At 44.2% G+C, this 19,556-nt stretch overlaps 2 protein-coding genes across 4 annotated transcripts in view; one reads left to right on the forward strand and one right to left on the reverse strand.

Annotated features, from left to right (window-relative positions):
- LOC137437006 (leucine-rich repeat neuronal protein 1) overlaps positions 1-17,018 on the forward strand; it is a 57,666-nt gene extending 40,648 nt beyond the window's left edge. The window contains exon 2 of the mRNA XM_068131292.2: positions 14,100-17,018. Within this exon, the coding sequence (XP_067987393.1) occupies positions 14,267-16,408 (2,142 nt within the window). The 5' untranslated portion in view covers positions 14,100-14,266 and the 3' untranslated portion in view covers positions 16,409-17,018. The remainder of the gene's footprint in view (positions 1-14,099) is intronic.
- Positions 1-19,556, reverse strand: part of IMMP2L (inner mitochondrial membrane peptidase subunit 2) — a 327,553-nt gene that overhangs the window by 209,793 nt on the left and 98,204 nt on the right. The gene's annotated exons all lie outside the window — the stretch shown is intronic.

Consider the following 19,556-nt stretch of genomic DNA (forward strand, 5'->3'; position numbering starts at 1 on the left):
TCGTTTTTGGCCCTTTCGCTCAATGGTGAGGCATCAATCAGAAAAAAACTCTTGTATCCGGATCCGGATCTTCACCAAAATCGAATCGATTCATCCTTGCCACACGCACAACCTGTCCACCAAGTGTTGTCCTAATTCGTCCACAACTTTTTGATACATCATGCTATGTATCATTTCTCCCAATTAATTTTTTTGCACTTTCTGTCAGTGGTGAAGAATCACATATAAAATTCTCAGATCCAGATCCGGATCGTCACCAAAATCTAATCATTTTGTCTTTGTCACATACACAACTTCTCCACCAAATTTCGACCGAATCCATCCACAACTTTTTTGAGATATCCTGTTCACAAAAAAAACAAACATACAGGGGTGAATACATAACCTACATCCACCTTCGGTGGCAGAGGTAACATAAGTCGGCCAGTGCAGCCTCACTCTGCTCAAGGAGGGTCACATGACCCAAGACAATGGCATGTCACGTGATCTTGCACAGGCACGACTGATCTTGCACAGATTCCTCCTGAATTGAGGGGGTGATTGCTCAGTTTTATGATATCATTCCCTGGTGTTGGGCTAGCGGCTAGGGTGCCGGCTTAGGATCCTAGGATCCTGGGTTCGAATCCCGGTCGATCGCTGAATTAACGCCAGGGGGGTTGACTCAGCCTGTCATCCTTCCGAGGTCGGCTAATTGAGTACCAGCTCACTGGTAATTCCCTGTTTGTCGTTAAAGGCGGCAAAAGGGTTGGCGTCAGGAAGGGCATCCGGCCGTAAAACATTGTTTCAAAAAGGGGACCGAAAAACAACAACAACCACGGTTCCCGAAAAAGGCCAACCCCCGCTTGCGGGGAAAAATGGCCTCTAAAGGTGGTTATTTTTTTTTTTTATAATTGATAAGTGTTTGTGGGTTTGTGTCGTTTATGGACGATGTGCGATGGTGGGAAGTTGTAAACATTTATCGTTTAGACTGTAGTGTTGTGTAACAGTGCATATTTTAAGTACTGCATGTTTACAGATACAGTTGGACCTCTATCAGGCACTGTGGTTACAACAAAAATTCAGAACACGTTTTAGTCAATGCATATTCCCCTGTATTCACCATCTACGCAGCTAGAACTTAACTCAGAAATAAAGATCACTTTGTTCTGGCAAGTTGAATGCAGACAAGGCCCTACATTCCAAAATCCTTGATATACAGATCAGATTGCCAAAATCAAAATACAAACCATCAAAACACCATTTTATTAGTCCCTTCATTTTTGCATCTCCATGGTGGTGAAATACACCTCCCAGGAATGCCACAGAGGAAAGGGGGGCAGAGATACTCAGTGAGACGGAAATTAGGATTTTTGGAAACATAATTTATGTTTTGCAGCAGCGCTTTCTCTAACCAGTAAGGCATGCCTTCTTCATCATGTTACAATGTTAAGCATTACAGGCATGCCACCTCTCTTGCAGCCAATTACAAAAATTATTAGTAATCTAAATTCAATCAAGGTATCAAATTGGTGGGGTGATATGTTTTAATCTGTAGTGATGTGTTATAATCTTCAGTGATCCATTATAATCTCCTCTGAAGGTGTGATAATCGACAGTGAAGTGATATTTTCTCTGGTCGTGTTTTAATCTTAGGTGATGTACCATAATCTCCCCGAACATATTTTACAGTGAAGTGTTTTCATCTGTGGTGACATGATTGTTTTGATCCACAATGATGCGCTGTGAAGCGATGTGATCTGTAGTGACGCGCCCAGGAGTGACGCGATGGAACTGTAGTGAAGGGCTGTGATGCACAGTGATGTACTGAAACCCTCAGGATGATGTGCAGTGACATGTTGGAACTGCAGTTAACCTCAGTGAAGGGCTGTGACGAGCTGTAACCTGCAGTGACATGCTGGAATCCGCAGTGAATGGCTGTGATCTGCTGCGATCCGCAATGAAATGCTGTGATTCACAGTGACACTCTGTGATCCGCAGTGATGTGCTGTGATCCACAATGACGCTCTATGAACTGCAGTGATGTGCTGTGATCCGCAGTAACACGCTGTGATTTGCAGTGACATGCTGTGATCCGCAGCGACGCTAAGTGATCTGCAGTGACTTGCAGTGATCCACATCAACATGCAATAATCCACAGTGGTGGGCTGTGATGCTCTGTGAACCGCAGTGAACCGCTGTGACGCTCTGTGAACCGCAGTGACGCTCTGTGAACCGCAGTGACGCTCTGTGAACCGCAGTGACGCTCTGTGAACCGCAGTGACGCTCTGTGAACCGCAGTGACGCTCTGTGAACCGCAGTGATGCTCTGTGACCCACAATGATGCTATGTGAACCGCAGTGACACTGCGTGAACCGCAGTGACGCTGTGTGAACCGTAGTGACGCTCTGTGATCCACAGTGATGCTCTATGAACGGCAGTGACGCTGTGTGAACCACAGCGACGCTGTGTGAACCGCAGTGACGCTCTGTGATCCACAGTGATGCTCTGCGAACCACAGTAACGCGCTGTGATCCGCAGTGACGTGTTGTCATCCGCAGTGACTTGCTGTGATTTGCAGTGACACGCTGTCATCCCCAGAGACGTTCTGTGATCTGCAGTGACGCGCTGTGAAGTGCAGTGACGCTCTGTGAACCACAGTGACGCTCTGTGATCCGCAGTGACGTGCTGTGATCGCAGTGACGCGCTGTGATCCGCAGTGACGCGCTGTGAACCGCAGTGACGCGCTGTGAACCGCAGTGACGCGCTGTGATCCGCAGTGACGCGCTATGATCCGCAGTGACAAGCTGTGAACCGCAGTGATGCTCTGTGAACCGCAGTGACGCTCTGTGATCCGCAGTGACGCTCTGTGATCCGCAGTGACGCTCTGTGATCTGCAGTGACGCTCTGTGATCTGCAGTGACGCTCTGTGATCTGCAGTGACGCTCTGTGATCCGCAGTGACGCACTGTGATCCACAGTGACGCATTGTGATGCGCTGTGATCCGCAGTGACCCTCTGTGACCCGCAGTGATGCACTGTGATCCGTAGTGATGCACTGTGATCTGCAGTGATGCAATGTGATCCGCAGTGACATGCTGTGATCGGCAGTAATGCGCTGTGAACCGCAGTGGCATGCTGTGATCCGCAGTGATTCGCTGTGAAACGCAGTTAAAGTGAAACACCGCTACCTACAGTGACGTGCAGTAATCCGCAGTAATGGGCTGTGATGCGCAGCAACCCTCTGGATGCCCGCAGTAAAGCACGGGAACCGGCAGTGAAGGTTTGCAACCCGCAGTGAAGGGCTGGAACCCACAGTGAAGGGCTGGAATGCGCAATGAAGGGCTGGAACCCGCAGTGAAGGGCTGGAACCCGCAGTGAAGGGCTGGAACTCGCAGTGAAGGGCTGGAACCCGCAGTGAAGGGCTGGAACCCGCAGTGGAGGGCTGGAACCCGCAGTGGAGGGCTGTAACCCGCAGTGGATGGCGGAAACCCACAGTGGAGGGCTGGAACCCGCAGTGAAGGGCTGGAACCCACCGTGAAGGGCTGGAACCCGCAGTGAAGGGCTGGAACCCGTAGTGAAGGGCTGGAACCCACCGTGAAAGGCTGGAACCCACAGTGAAGGGCGGGAACCCACAGTGAAGGGCGGGAACCCGCAGTGAAGGGCTGGAACCCACCGTGAAGGGCTGGAACCCATAGTGAAGGGCTGGAACCCGCAGTGAAGGGCTGGAACCCGTAGTGAAGGGCTGGAACCCGCAGTGAAGGGCTGGAACCCGTAGTGAAGGGCTGGAACCCGCAGTGAAGGGCTGGAACCCACAGTGAAGGGCTGGAAACCGTAGTGAAGCGCTGGAACCCACAGTGAAGCGCTGGAACCCACAGTGAAGGGCTGGAACCCGTAGTGAAGGGCTGGAACCCACAGTGAAGGGCTGGAACCCACAGTGAAGGGCTGGAACCCGTAGTGAAGGGGTGGAACCCGTTGTGAAGCGCTGGAACCCACAGTGAAGGGCTGGAACCCGTAGTGAAGGGTTGGAACCCGTTGTGAAGCGCTGGAGCCCACCGTGAAGGGCTGGAACCCGTATTGAAGCGCTGGAACCCACAGTGAAGGGTTGGAACCCACTGTGAAGCAGTGGAACATGCAGTGACATGATGTGATCAGCAGTGACGTGTGTAATTCGCAGTGACGTGTGTAATCCGCAGTGACGTGTGTAATCCACGGTGACGTGTGTAATCCACAGTGACGTGCTGTAACAAGGAGTGACGTATGTGATCCACAGTGACGTGTGTAATCCACAGTGACATGCTGTAACAAGGAGTGACGTGTGTGATCCGCAGTGACACGTGTAATCCACAGTGACGTGCTGTAACAAGGAGTGATGCGCTGTGATCCGCAGTGACATGTGTAATCCACAGTGACGTGCTGTAACAAGGAGTGACGTGCTGTAACAAGGAGTGATGCGCTGTGATCCGCAGTGACGTGTGTAATCCACAGTGACGTGCTGTAACAAGGAGTTATGCGCTGTGATCCGCAGTGACATGTGTAATCCACAGTGACGTGCTGTAACAAGGAGTGGCGTGTGTGATCCGCAGTGACGTGTAATCCACAGTGACGTGCTGCAACAAGGAATGGCGTGTGTGATCCGCAGTGACATGTGTAATCCACAGTGACGTGCTGTAACAAGGAGTGATGCGCTGTGATCCGCAGTGACGTGTATAATCCACAGTGACGTGCTGTAACAAGAAGTGATGCGCTGTGATCCGTAGTGACATGTGTAATCCACAGTGACGTGCTGTAACAAGGAGTTATGCGCTGTGATCGGTAGTGACATGTGTAATCCACAGTGACGTGCTGTAATAAAGAGTGATGCGCTGTGATCCGCAGTGACATGTGTAATCCACAGTGACGTGCTGCAACAAAGAGTGATGCGCTGTGATCCGCAGTGACGTGTGTAATCCACAGTGACGTGTTGTAACAAGGAGTGATGCGCTGTGATCCGCAGTGACATGTGTAATCCACAGTGACGTGCTGTAACAAGGAGTGATGCGCTGTGATCCGTAGTGACGTGTGTAATCCACAGTGACGTGCTGTAACAAGGAGTAATGCGCTGTGATCCGCAGTGACATGTGTAATCCACAGTGTTATGGTTTAAAAAAAAAAGTTTCTGAACCAAGTTGCAAACTAAAACCTGAATGTATTTCTTAATGTTCATCATTCATCGACTTCACTTAATCACGCTGTACGTTAGCACGTCATTATGTTTAATTAGGCATCGCGTGCCTGTGCATAATTTTAGCTTCTCCAAACAAATTCAAAATACTACACACGATGTGGACGCCAGATGCATTTTCACAACGCTGATGCATCAATCGCTCATCTCTTAAACTCCCGAGGCTGAAGCTTCGTCTTCACAGAACTTTTCATCCCTTGGGAAGTTGCGCATTGTCCTTCTTTCGGAGACGCTCCGTCTTACTAGGCGTGTGAAAGGGACCTGCGAATTGCAGGCTTCAAATCCAGAGCTTTATATGGATTGGTAGCAAAAAGTTCAATCGCTCTTTCCTCGCTTTTCGACCCAGCCGTGAATCATGGGAGCAGCACATGGAGAAACGAGACAATTTCATGATCCGCTGAGTATCGGCAAAAAAGTGTGACGTCACATCGAAGTGGGGATGAGAACAAAACTCATTAAAAGCAATACGAGCAGCATCGACGTGGCCGAAAATGATCAATCATTTCCCTCCGGTCAAACAACAAGTCGCGGTTCCCAGGGACATTTTAATTTGATGGTTATGGTGAAGACAGGGAGGTTGAGGCCGGTTATTAATCATTAAGTTTTTATCTTTTACAAAGCATTGCATGAAAGCATGACGTGCATGCATACTAATTATCGCAGCCAAAACTCCTGTGTTCAATTCTTTGAACACCCCAAGAAGAAAAGCCACACTTTCTGTCTGACATTCAAACACGCAACTAGTTTCACAGAGAGGGCGAGTGAAAGCACACGGAAGGTCACAAAGGTCATAAAGTACGGAGAAGTTGAGCAAGCACGTAGAATGTCAGTAAGCACAGGCAAGGTCACAAAGCCCTGCAGAGGTCACAAAGCCCTGCAGAGAAGGTCACAAAGCAAAGAGAAGGTCACAAGCACATCAAAGGGCACAAAGCTCAGCAAAGGTCACAGAGATCAAAAAGCTCAGAAGAGGTCACACCGCTCAGAAGAGGTCACAAAGCTCAGCAAAGGTCACAGAGATCAGCAGAGATCAAAAGGCTCTCAAGAGGTCACAAAGCTCAGCAAAAAGGCCACATAGATCAAAATACTCAGAAGAGGTCACAAAGCTCAGCAAAGGTCACAGAGATCAGCAGAGATCAAAAAGCTCAGAAGAGGTCACACAGCTCAGCAAAAAGGTCACAGAGATCAGCAGAGATGAAAAAAAAGCTCAGAAGAGGTCACAAATCTCAGCAAAGGTCACAGAAATCAGCAGAGATCAAAAAGCTCAAAAGAGGTCACATAGCTCAGCAAAAAGGTCACAGAGATCAAAAAGCTCAGAAGAGGCCACAAAGCTCAGCAAGAAGGTCACAGAGATCAGCAGAGATCAAAAAGCTCAGAAGAGGTAAAAAACCACAGGAAAGGTCTATCCAATCACCGTCTGCCTGTGAACGTCAATTACTTTTTTCCCAGAATGGTCGCTGTATGGATTTCTCAATAAACTGCACACACTTTCTAAGATGTCTCACGATTAAAAGAGTTTATGTTCTCGATAATTCACAGCTTTGATTTTGTGACATTGCTGCGATAATTACCATGAACCGTGGAGATGATGGAATACAAGGATGTACCGAACACATGGATGTACTGAATACATGGAAGTATCTAAAGATGCTCATGGCTTGCAAATGAATCATAACGATCCTACCAATGAAGGTTCAACATAACGTTGAGATCTGTCACCAAGTTGATTAATCATGTGTGAGGGAGGTTTAATGGAGCACCCGTACAAAATGGTCTATTTCTAGGCACTAAAAAGATGCCTAAAAGAAAATAATAAAAAATAAATAAATTAATTAAAATATATATTAAAATAAAAAATAAACTATTAAAAAAAAAAAATTAAATTAAAATATATATAAAAATAAAAAATAAACTAAAAAAAATTAAATTAAATTAAAATATTTAAAAAAAAAAAAAAAACTATAGAAATGCGGCTGTGTCGCCAATATGCACAATGGGTAGATGCCCTCGTTCACTGTCCGAAAAATAAACAAGTTTGATTTAAATCCCTTCAACTGTTTTCAAGTATCACATTTTCACCAGACATGGAACAGAGAGGCATAAAACACATGGACACTGCTAGGACTTCCAGGACAGAAGTTGGCATTTCAAAAAAGTGGAATTGGGGTGAAATTAGCGGGGGTAGAAAAGATCAAGGTTTTGGATGGAGGAAGATAAGAGATGGTGGTGAACAGCTGTTTTAAAGATATGGAGGGAGAAGTGGGATTGAAGAGAGTGAGGGAGTTTGTTCCAGAGGTGGGAAGAAAGAGAAATGAAAGAGTGAAGGTGAGCAGAGTCTTGATTTTGGCAGTTTAACCATAAAAGGGTTACTGGCAGATCTTGTGCGACCTGTAGGGATATTTGGGGGACAGAGCCCAGAGAGAGCTGGGGGGGGGGGGGGGGCAAGGCCGGAGAGGAGTCGGTAGAAGACAGAAAGACCACCGACCTGCCTGCAGTGAGTGAGCGAAAGGCCCTTGGAGTTAGCTTCATCGCGGGAGATTCCAATTGAAAGGCCCTGTATATGTGGGATTGCGAGCATTGTGGGTAGTTACGGGAAGTACTCTGCCCATTGTTTGTGGGGGATGTTATCAAATGTTGCAGTATTGAGCCTATCTACTAATTTCAATAATAGATTTGATGAAGCATTTGCATTCTATAATTTGCGAAGTTGAAAAGTTTTCGTCGCTGATGGAACATCCCCCGAAGCGTTTTCATTGTGTAAGATCTCTAATGATGCTTTACCGTAAATTACAAACTGTAATCGATTTAATGAAGCGTTTGAATTCTATAATTCTCGAAGTTGATTTGTTTAAACATCTGGTAGGATATCCCGCGAAGCTCGCTTTATATGGTGCGGCTAAAATTCGCGTCCTTGAAGCCATGAAAACGCAAATCACACAGCAGTGAATGTGCAGTATAAGCAGGTCATGTTCGTGGCTTGTATAAGATATTTTTTGCATATGTACATCCAGCTGCTTTATGCATAACTGGTGAAAGATGGCTTTTATAAATGTGTCAAGCGAGCGGGTCATGAAAAAATTTTTTTGCGCCCCTGAAAAACCGCGAATTAGTGGATCACAGCCACGAATAGAAAAAAAACTGCAAATTTGCAGGACATTTTCCCGCGAAGAGAGAAACAGGTCACATTTTATCAACCGCGAATACGCGGATTCCGCAAATAGTGGGGTCCGACAGTATGTGTGTGTGTGTGTGTGTGTGTGTGTGTGTGTGTGTGTGTGTGTGTGTGTGTGTGTGTGTGTGTGTGTGTGTGCAACTGTGCATGTGTATATATATAGGCATGTTTGTCAGGGGCGCCATAAGGGGGGGAAAAGTTAGGATGATTCCAAGGGCCCTGCACTGACAGGGGCCCTAAAAATTATGAGAACATTAGGTAAAAATGTGCGCACGTGCTTCATAGGGGCCCATTGTGATATCCTTTCATGGGGCCCAAAATCCCTGGCGGCGCCCCTGATGTCTGTGTCCGTGTGTGAATAACTAAAAGAATATGATTAACATTGAAAGATTCTTACTCAGTCACACAACAAACTCCCATTACGTGAAGCTTCGATTGTTTCTCTTGGAGAAATCATAAATTTTTTCATCAGATCCCATGAGAACCTACTGAAAGCATAATTTCCTATACTCCAGTTAAAGTAAATTAAAATGAATTCATACTCTATAATAATGTTGCTATTGCATGTTAATAACAAGAAAAAGAGCAATCAGAGATTGCAAACCCTCGCCAGGATGTATTTTCAGTGGTTTTTAAGGCGTTTGTGTTAAAACAAATATGGCGGCCGAACCACGTGACCGATGACGTCATCATTATTTTTTTTCTAAACTAATTTATTCGTAGATTATGCTCAAGAAATTTCATCTTGATCGGATGAAGTTTTGTACTTGTCGAATTATGACGTCATAATGGAGGCACCTATGACATCATCATTAACATATTTTATTCCCCATGCAGAGTTCGTTACAATGAGCCATGTCTCAATTTTTTCTATTCAGCACTTTCAGAGATATAGATGTGCAAAGTTTTTAGATTTTTCAAGATGGCGGCTGAACCACGTGACCTATGACGTTATAATTATTATAGCCGGCGAAGCCAGTGTTGTGAATGAACGCGTACGTATTATGTTGAAAAGCCAGATTTTGCTGGATCCTTTGAGAATTTTGAAGCTTTGACGCACCAAATCGCTCCAAGGAGGCCGCCATCTTGGGGATGCGGAAGTATGCATAAAAAATTGCGAAAAAGTTCAGTAGGAGTTTGTTTCACCCATCTTTGTTTGATTCACAATCTTATGCACCTCTAATTTGTAATTAAAATAATTTAAGACCAACCTCGTTCCCCGGGCCCACATGGGCCCTGGTTATCTTCAACGAAAATCTTCACCAAACACCGGAACCAATGAGATTCGAGCATTTGAAAAAATATTTCAAAAAAGCTTATTACCGCGTTACGGAGGCTGAAAACGGCATCAAATATTCTAAAATTGATGAAGAATTATTTTTTAGAAATCTCGCGGCCGTAGGGGATAGTTTTTCACAGCCGGAAATATCCGAAGTTGAGACGGAATTCACCAAATTAATCAAGAAGTAAATTTTATAAATTTTAATCTCATCCAGAATGCAAATGTTGTCATTTTGAACGAGGAAATTTTGTCATTTTGAACATGTCATTTTGAACATTTTGTCATGCAAATGTTGTCATACCTACTACCAACTACCTAACCTACTGATGCCATAGTGATGGGTAAAATAGTGGCAAGAGGCTTTGGCTTCGCCGGCTCATTGCGGCTTTGCAGTAGGATCATATTAAAAAATTATACAGGTGGAGTTGCACCTATGGTGAAAGTTTCCTGTCAATCAGACCAACGGTTTCAGAGAAAATCATATTTATTCTGTGTGGACAAACAGACAAACAAATGAAAAATCGGTCAGAGACCGAGGACTTGCCGGAATGTACTTTTTATCGGCCATTTTGGACAAATATGGCGGCCGAACCACGTGACCGATGACGTCATCATTATTTGTTTTCTAAACTAATTTATTCCTTGATAATGCTCAATAAATTTCATCTTGATCAGATGAAATTTTGTACTTGTCGAATTATGACATCATAATGGAGACACCAATGACATCATCATTAACATATTTTATTCCCCATGGAGACTTCTTTACAATGAGCCATGTCTAATTTTTTTTTCTATTCAGCACTTTCGGAGATATAGAGGTGCAAAGATTTTCGGTTTTTCCAAGATGGCGGCCGAACCACGTGACCGATGACGTCATCATTCATTTTTTTTCCTCCACCAGTTTATGCCGTCATGTCGCTCAAGAAATTGCATCTTGATTGGATGAAGTTTTGTACTTGTCGAATTATCAAATTATGACGTCATAACGGAGGCCTTGGGCCGACAGAGTTAAAAATTGGGCACAGTCTATTCCAGGGCAAGACCAATATGTGTGTAAAGTTTGGCGATTCTACGTGCAACGGTGTAGACGTAGTGCTGCGCACAGACAGACAAACAGACAAACAGACAAACCAACCGGTCAACATACTTGCCGGAATCTTTTCCGGCAAGTAACAAACGGACTCAAATGCAATACCCTCTCGTCTGGTGAGGGTAAAAAAAAAAAAAAAAAACTCCCAAATTAAAAGATTTTGTGGGGAAAAAAAAGAAGCAACTGGAAGTTGTAGCCGCTGTACAGTCGCAGAAAATGGCATTTGGTCATGGAAAAAACATCAGCTATGACACGGGGTTCTGGCAAAAGGCACTGCCAGGAGACTGGATGGAGACAAGACATCAATCATAGAGAAGAGGCCTTTCCAATGTCACATCCTGCACACAAGCAGCTTTTTGCAACTGACAAAGCATTGACTGCCGCATGATTCATTCCCTGTGAACAGAAAAAGAGTGAACAGCGCCATATCACAAACGATGCTGCAATCAAAGTGGATTTGGAAGCATGCCTCACTATCGTCAATGGGTTTCATTGCCGGTTCAGTGACATCTCATCAGAGATATATGTGCAATATCAGCGAATGGTGAGGAGGTCCTGAATGTTCATGGCTTCATATATATTTTTTCAAGTTCATGGCTTGAAGCCAATTTTTATTCAAAGAAAAGGAAACCACAGACTGAAGGAAACGAAAGTACATCCACACTAAATTTGCATTTTTACATTGTTTTTGTGCACATAGCCAAGGCTTGTGGAAGAGGTTATAACAAAAATAACAGCAGGAGGAAAACTGGGAGAATTGCCAACAACAGGGTGTAGGGAAAAATAGATGGAGATGGACAAACAAGGGATGCAGGTGACGATGAGGCGTAGGGGAGAACGCAAGCGGCAGACAAGATGGATACAGAAGCAAATTTTGGGAGCAGTGGTGGTGGTTCAACAGGTATAGAAAAGATAATGGCTTTGGATGGGGGTGATTTGAGATTGTGGTGACACAGAACAGCATGGCAGAAATGAAAAAAGGAAACACGCCAATTTCGCAAACGCCAAGATAATTGAGCAAATCGTAAAAGGAAATTCCACTCTCACTTTACCAAAAAAAAATCTAAATTTCGAGTCTTGGCTCGAGAAAATGGCAATGAAGATAAAAACAACAAAAACAAAGTACAATTTGCTCACAGTATGTGGGCATTATGCAATTGCCTGATGTTTAAACATGGCACAGATTTGATTCCACTGCAAACTGGTGGTAAAGCCCCAGAGAGAACTTCACAAGTATCCACAAAAAACCGCAGAGCCAACGGCATGACAGCAAATTGAAAACCAATGACAAAAGGCTGTTCAGACACAGGGGCCAATATTTCAGGACCATGGGCCACAACCTAAGAGTAAAGAAGAGGAATGTTAGGACAGGTGTCTTACACTCAGAATAATTCATAGAATAGGCTCCCTGAAAAGGTAGTGGCAGCAGAAACAGTAGATCTGTATAAATCTGAGTTAGATGGGTACCTAGTGGAAGTGGTAGGTGGAAGGGAGCGGGGAGTACGTTACAGAAGGTTGATATAATTTGGGACGCATTGGGAAAGTTTGTCATGATCATCCTGTCAAAATTGATCAATATAAATCGTAAATGTCACATAGCGGGGATGCGAAGCCCAAACTAGTCAAGCGTGCACCAAGTATGCTTGTAAGGGAATACTCGTAAGGCCTCGAGGCAAAAACGTTTTAAGTGAGTGTTACTGGACCAGAAGAATTCCAGCGTTTTTTTTCACGTACATGCAAGTTAGCTACAATGATTGTAAAATAAGGTGCCCCTATCTGTCTATCAGGTATGAATGGACCTCCAGGGCAGAACAGGTCCAAATGAAAACCTCGATAACATGATGAGTATCGAATGCTAAACGGAACACAGGGCGTATGCTAAGCTAAATCCACAAGGAGAAAGGGATAAGTATGGATAGAAAGGTAATAGTGGGGAGAAGCAATGGAAACAAAAGCAAATATGGTGGGAGGGCAGAGTATAAAAAGATGGGAGAATGAAGGAGGGAGAAGGAGGCAGGAACATCCATTCGGGGCATCGGTGCTTTGGTATAACCTGACCATTGTAGTGCTCCTGACATCACTCTCCTGGACTCCCTTGGTGCATATTCCAAGCTGCCTGCACGAAATGTTGCCAATTGTGTTCACGTATCACAGCTCCTCTGTCCTCCCTGCACCCTGTGAGTCTCTGTAACTATAATCCTACGTTGTGATCTCAAGCCTTCGCCTCCCTGCCTGCTCACAAACTCGCTCTCTCGTTTGTAAACTCCATCCTTGTTGGCTTTACCGCATGCTTTGTACAGCACGTCCTGTCCTCCCTCGTGAGCAAAACTCTTCTCCTATCTGTTCTGTGCCCCTTAAATATACCCTCTGGTATAGACTAAGAACCATGGTACTTCCTGCGCACATATATTTACCTGCTGGGAAGAAAGTCAACCAGGCTTTTGATGAGAGAAATTTGCGACAATGGTCCATAGCTGTGATTAATAACAAGTCAGGAGACGACAATGGTTCACGAGCGAGCGGTATTCAATGACAAAGGACGGACTATAACCGAAACAGGCCCGGGCAGGCCAGGCCAGGAAATGTCAAAACAAAGGTTACTGACCTTGAAATGAGATAGAAAATAATGTATAATCAGTTATGAGGTTAGTTAGCTACACAATACCGAAAATTCGGTTAGATTCTGACAACTTTGAAACTTCGACCTTTGTGACCTTCAAAGGTCAAAGGTTGAAGATTCTGAAACTTGTTAGAAAACTTGTATTTCATGATGTATGTGATAATATAAGATCATGTAAGACATTTCACCCTATCAGGAAGCGAACAATGTAATAAAACCATCAAAAATCGACTTTTCTAAATTTCGTGACCTTGTGACCTTGACCTTGGGGTGAAAATGAAAAATCGAGCTACGTGGGGGCCAGACACATGACATTGGCCTAACCAAATACCGAAACCCCTGTCAGATTCCACCAACTCCCTCGGAGAAGATGTAGCCTGAACTCGATTACCCCCTAAAAAGACATCTTTTTCAGGCGTCGCTCCGCCCACAATGGGCGCAATACAACCACTCGAGGCAGGACACAACTAGATCATGATATCAACCTCCCACCCAAGTTTCATCAAGATCGTATGATATCATCGGGTAGTTATGCTGCGGACAGACAGACAGACACACACCCATGACGAATATAGTGGTCACTCTGTTTGATAACTCGTGAACCAAAAATGCCGACTGTGACGATATGTATTCAACAGTATTGCTATGAAATGTGAAATATATAGCTCCACAAAGACAGGAAATACTGGGAAAAAATGCATTGCTAACCTGACTTTCCCTTGTGTCTTGTGCACAGGTTCGGCCAACATAGAAAAGAGAAGAAGCGTGTCATGAGAACTTCCGGACATTCATTCCCACAACATCTCCACAAGTGAACTATTTACCCATTAAATATTTACAGCAAAGCCTCATATATCCTGCAAAACAATACCCCATCAAAAGAAAACACCAGAAGCACTTGAAATGGTGCAGAATCAGTGGATTTTGGTCCTGTTACTGAGCCAGGTGGGTTTTGCTCTATGTGAAATAGACACGGGGCAGAACCTATGTCCCGAGCACTGCGTTTGTGAAGTACGTCCATGGTTCACTCCACAGTCTACATATCGTGAAGCACCAACAGTTGACTGCAATGACCAAGGCCTCACGGATATACCCGATGACCTTTTGCCAGCCACTGAGGTTTTACTGCTCCAAGGTAACTCAATCGCAAGTGTAAGGCGAGAAGCGGTGAAACTGGTCAACCTTACTGACCTTGACCTTTCGCAAAATAACTTCACCGTCGTGGCTGATTTGGGAAGGGCCAATCTTAGTCATTTAGTCACCCTCCACCTTGAAGAAAACAGAATCTCTGAGTTGCCTGAAGGATGCCTCAAAGATCTCAAAGGTCTGCAGGAGCTGTATCTAAATCACAATCAGATTTCTGTCATTGCACCCAATGCCTTTGTAGGCCTCACAGGCCTCCTTCGTCTCCACTTAAATTCTAACCTGCTGCGTGCTGTGGATAGACGCTGGTTTGAGGTTACACCACACCTCGAAATTCTCATGATTGGAGAGAATCCAGTTGTGGGAATTGTTGACCGAAACTTTGAATCACTGCCACACCTTCGAAGTCTAGTCTTGGCAGGTATGGGTCTCGTTGAGGTGCCAAGCAAGGCCCTGGCAGGTCTCTCTAGTCTAGAAAGCCTTTCTTTCTATGATAATGGGCTAACCCATGTGCCACATGAAGCCTTGCAAGCTGTGCCAACACTCAAATTCCTTGATCTTAACAAAAACCCTGTACGAAAAATACAAGAAGGGGATTTCAAGGATATGGCAGTACTCAAAGAGCTTGGCCTAAGCAGTATGCCCAAACTCATATCTTTTGAACGACTCTCTGTGGTCAATTTACCTGAACTCACTAAACTTGAGGCAACCAACAACCCACGGCTTGCTTTTATTCACCGGCAAGCCTTTCATCGGTTGCCACACCTCGAGAGTCTTCTGCTCAATGATGATGGGCTGGGTGGTTTGCATTTTGCAACTGTAGGTGCGCTACCCAGCCTCCGTGAGGTCAGTATGCATGGTAACCCACTACGCTGCGATTGTGTAAACCGATGGATAGGCACCAATGAAAGTGTTGTACGCTTCCTCGAGCCAGAATCTACAAGGTGTGCCGGACCACCAGAGTATGAAGGCCAGCGTGTTCGTGATGTTTTTCTGCTGGTAACGGGAGAAGCTTGCCTACCATTGATAGCTACCGGGTTGCTTCCATCACGTCTTGATGTCCCATCACGCTCACTTGTTTTACTTGAGTGCCGTGCAGTTGCCGAACCAGCACCAGTGATTTACTGGGTAACGCCACATGGTGAAAAAGTCACAGGTGACACACTCTCTGAAAAGTACCTGCTTGGACCTGAAGGAACATTACAGATTGACGCTGTGGAACTAGAAGATGCGGGGCCATACACTTGTGTTGCCCAGAACTCAGAAGGCGCTGACACACGAAGTGTTACCGTCAGAGTTAATGGACAACTTCCAGCTAAAGAATCAGCCGAAGGGTTGAGATTGAATGTGCTACATGTGACTGCTCGATCAATCCTAGTTTCCTGGAAAGTCTGGCCAAGTGTACTCTCATCGGATTTGCATTGGTCTTCAGCCACTGTCAGAGTCGATAACACACATATCACATATACAGCACGTGTTCCCATCGGTGTGCACGAGTACAATCTCACACATCTACAGCCAAACACCGAATATGAGGTGTGTCTTGCCATCTCAAGCCGACGACATAGTTCTGAACACTCTTGTATTAATGTGACGACTCAAGTTGCTCTACTTGGGCCCGTACCATCTGAACGACATGCCAGTGTGGCACTAGCCGCAGCCACTGCTACAATCTTTGCTATCACTATCCTTGCATCGTTGCTTGCCTGCGGCCTACGCAGGCTGCGAAGACGTGCCTACGACCAGTCCATCAAGCAATATGTGCAAAAAGGTTCATCCATCCCACTCAATGAACTTTATCCACCGCTCATTGGTTTGTGGGAGCCCGAAGGAGACCGGGACAAGGAGGGCAAGCTTGTTTCATCGCAGGTTGATACATCACGTAGTTACTACATGTGGTGATCTTTCAAGATTTATGGCTCTACCAAGGCAGATCCACTGGGTCTCTCCAGTCGGGTTCAGTTGCCAGCTCACCTTTTCATGTGCAAAAGGTGGTATAAAAACAAAAGACACTGCTTACCATGGCCGCGTCTCTCATTCTTGCCACCTTTGTGCAAACAAGTGGGCAAAGGTTACCAAACCGTGGTACGCGAAACGCTACTGTAAACCTAGAGCTAGGAAAAGAACGTTGCAGCTTGTTTATTATTGTATTGTTTTTGTTGTTTCGTTTTTTTTTGAAGAGGGAAATAAACAAAAAGCGAACTAGTCACGTTGACTGAAATGCATAGGATTTGTATGGAAGTGAAGTGTTACGTTGTGAAATTCATCATAATGAACTGCATCATTTAAACAAAATCACAATAGGTATTTGTAGTCAAGGGAAACGGTGATACTTCTTTGTTGGATTTTGATGTCACAATTGAATTTTTTTTTTTTCTTGTAGGAATAAATTACAAAACTCGATCTTGTGAAGGTAGGATAGAAATTGGCATAGTTGAGAAGCATCACAAGTTGATATTTTTTACAGGTGTTTGAAGGTGACTTTTTTTAATAGAAAACTTCTTTCACGTGATGTCCTTCCTCTCCTTTTTCTTATTCGTATTCGGTATTATCAGATAAGTAAAAGAGAAATGCTACCTTTCTCCGCCCCCCTCCCCCCTCCATACAAATGCACTTCGGCCCTTTCACTGGATTTAAAGACTATATCAAGATGGCACGTACACGCAACACCATAATACAGGACGCGGGATATGTCCAACGTTGAAATCACAATTTAAATTAAATTACAGCAATGGATAAATATATAAATGAATGGATGGAAATGTGTTAAAAAGTTAACTCAAATTAATCAGACCAAAAAGTAGAGCCATTTCTGACCCCAGCAGATGCAGCATTTGAGGATCGAACAGCAGGGCTAATAATATACACAACCTCTAAGCTTTCCTATGAATATAATGTGAAAAAGACATACAAGAGGTGATTTTGTTGTACACATGTGGATACACAAAATCAAATTAAAAAGGAGTGTTGCTCGACGTAGCCATGGAGTCATAAGGTCGACAATGCGTGCCTGCAACGCCTGTGGATTCCTGATAACATGAGCGGCCTTTCTGTGCTAACATGGACACCTACTATGGTGAGCCCTGGTCTGATAACAACCCCAGGATGAGGAGAGCCATTCGGCGAAATTCAGGCATGTCGGTTCATCCCCATCCTTGTGTGCAATCTCTTAAATCTCTTAAACCTACCTTAATCTAACGCCACCATTGACTTTTCACTGCCGACTGCTCAGCGAGCTTCCTCCTGTCCGAAAACCGTGAATCCTCTTGTACTGCGTTTCCACGTTCAAGCTCATCCGTGGCCATGTTCTTCAATGGCATTACAAAATTCTACAATCAACACTCACAAGCAGATGTTCTATGTAGGCCAGAAAATGAGCAGAACATATGAACAGACTGAAAAAATAATTAGAAACATGACAAACCCTCAAGAACTTTGAGGCTGTTCTGCTCAACGATCATACGATAACATGCTTCATATGTGGACAAAAGAAGCCAGGTTCTGAGATCTCAGGGAGCTTTACGAACAACTCCCTCAAGGAAAAGTAACACAAGTTGTTCAAATTCAACCAATCTCAACGATGAAGAGTACAGCTCAGATTAAAGGAAAATTAACATATTTTGCAATTTTTCTCACAAAATGGGGCCACAAAATGGGGTTTATAATTTATAGTTGGCCATAAAATAGAGGGTAATTTGTCAACCATGTAGTCAACTGAGTAAATAATGGAAAATCACAGGATAATGACAAACATTAACTCTCAAAACATGAAAGTTCACCTAAAATGTGTTCTGCGATCAATATCATTCATGAAGCATCTACATGATGGTTTTCATTCATAAAGTACCAAAATACAGTATTCATCCTTAGGGCCCCAACACAATTTTCATCCTTATGTCCACCAACACAGTTTACATCCTTATGTCCACCAACACAGTTTACATCCTTAAGACACCAACACAGTTTACATCCTTATGTCCACCAACACAGTTTACATCCTTAAGACACCAACACAATTTTCATCCTTATGTCCACCAACACAGTTTACATCCTTAAGACACCAACACAGCTTACATCCTTAGGACATGAACACAGTTTACACCCTCAAGACACCAACACAGCTTACATCCTTAGGACATGAACACAGTTTACACCCTCAAGACACCAACACAGTTTACATCCTTAAGACACCAACACAGTTTACATCCTTAAGACATGAACACAGTTTACATCCTTAAGACACCAACACAGTTTACATCCTTAAGACAAGAACACAGTTTACATCCTTAAGACACCAACACAGTTCACATCCTTAAGGCACCAGCACAGTTTACATCCTTAAGACATGAACACAGTTTACATCCTTAAGACATGAACACAGTTTACACTTTACATCCTTAAGACATGAACACAGTTTACATCCTTAAGACACCAACACAGTTTACATCTTTAAGACACCAACACAGTTTACATCCTTAAGACACCAACACAGTTTACATCCTAAAGACACCAACACAGTTTACATCCTAAAGACACCAACACAGTTTACATCCTTAAGACATGAACACAGTTTACATCCTTAAGACATGAACACAGTTTACATCCTTAAGCACCAACACAGTTTACATCCTTAAGACACCAACACAGTTTACATCCCGAAAACACCAACACAGTTTACATCCTTAAGACACCAACACAGTTTACATCCTAAAGACACCAACACAGTTTATATCCTTAAGACACCAACAAAGTTTGCATCCTTTAGGCACCAACAAAGTTTACATCCTTAAGACACCAACACAGTTTATATCCTGAAGACACCAACACAGTTTACATCCTGAAGACACCAACACAGTTTATATCCTGAAGACACCAACACAGTTTACATCCTGAAGACACCAACACAGTTTACATCCTGAAGACACCAACACAGTTTACATCCTTAAGACACCAACACAGTTTAGATCCTAAAGACACCAACAAAGTTTATATCCTTAAGACACCAACAAAGTTTACATCCTTAAGGCACCAACACAGTTTACATCCTTAA

Source organism: Myxine glutinosa, chromosome 11, assembly GCF_964187855.1.
Source record: "Myxine glutinosa chromosome 11, kmMyxGlut1.1, whole genome shotgun sequence".
Classification (NCBI taxonomy): Eukaryota; Metazoa; Chordata; class Myxini; order Myxiniformes; family Myxinidae; genus Myxine; species Myxine glutinosa.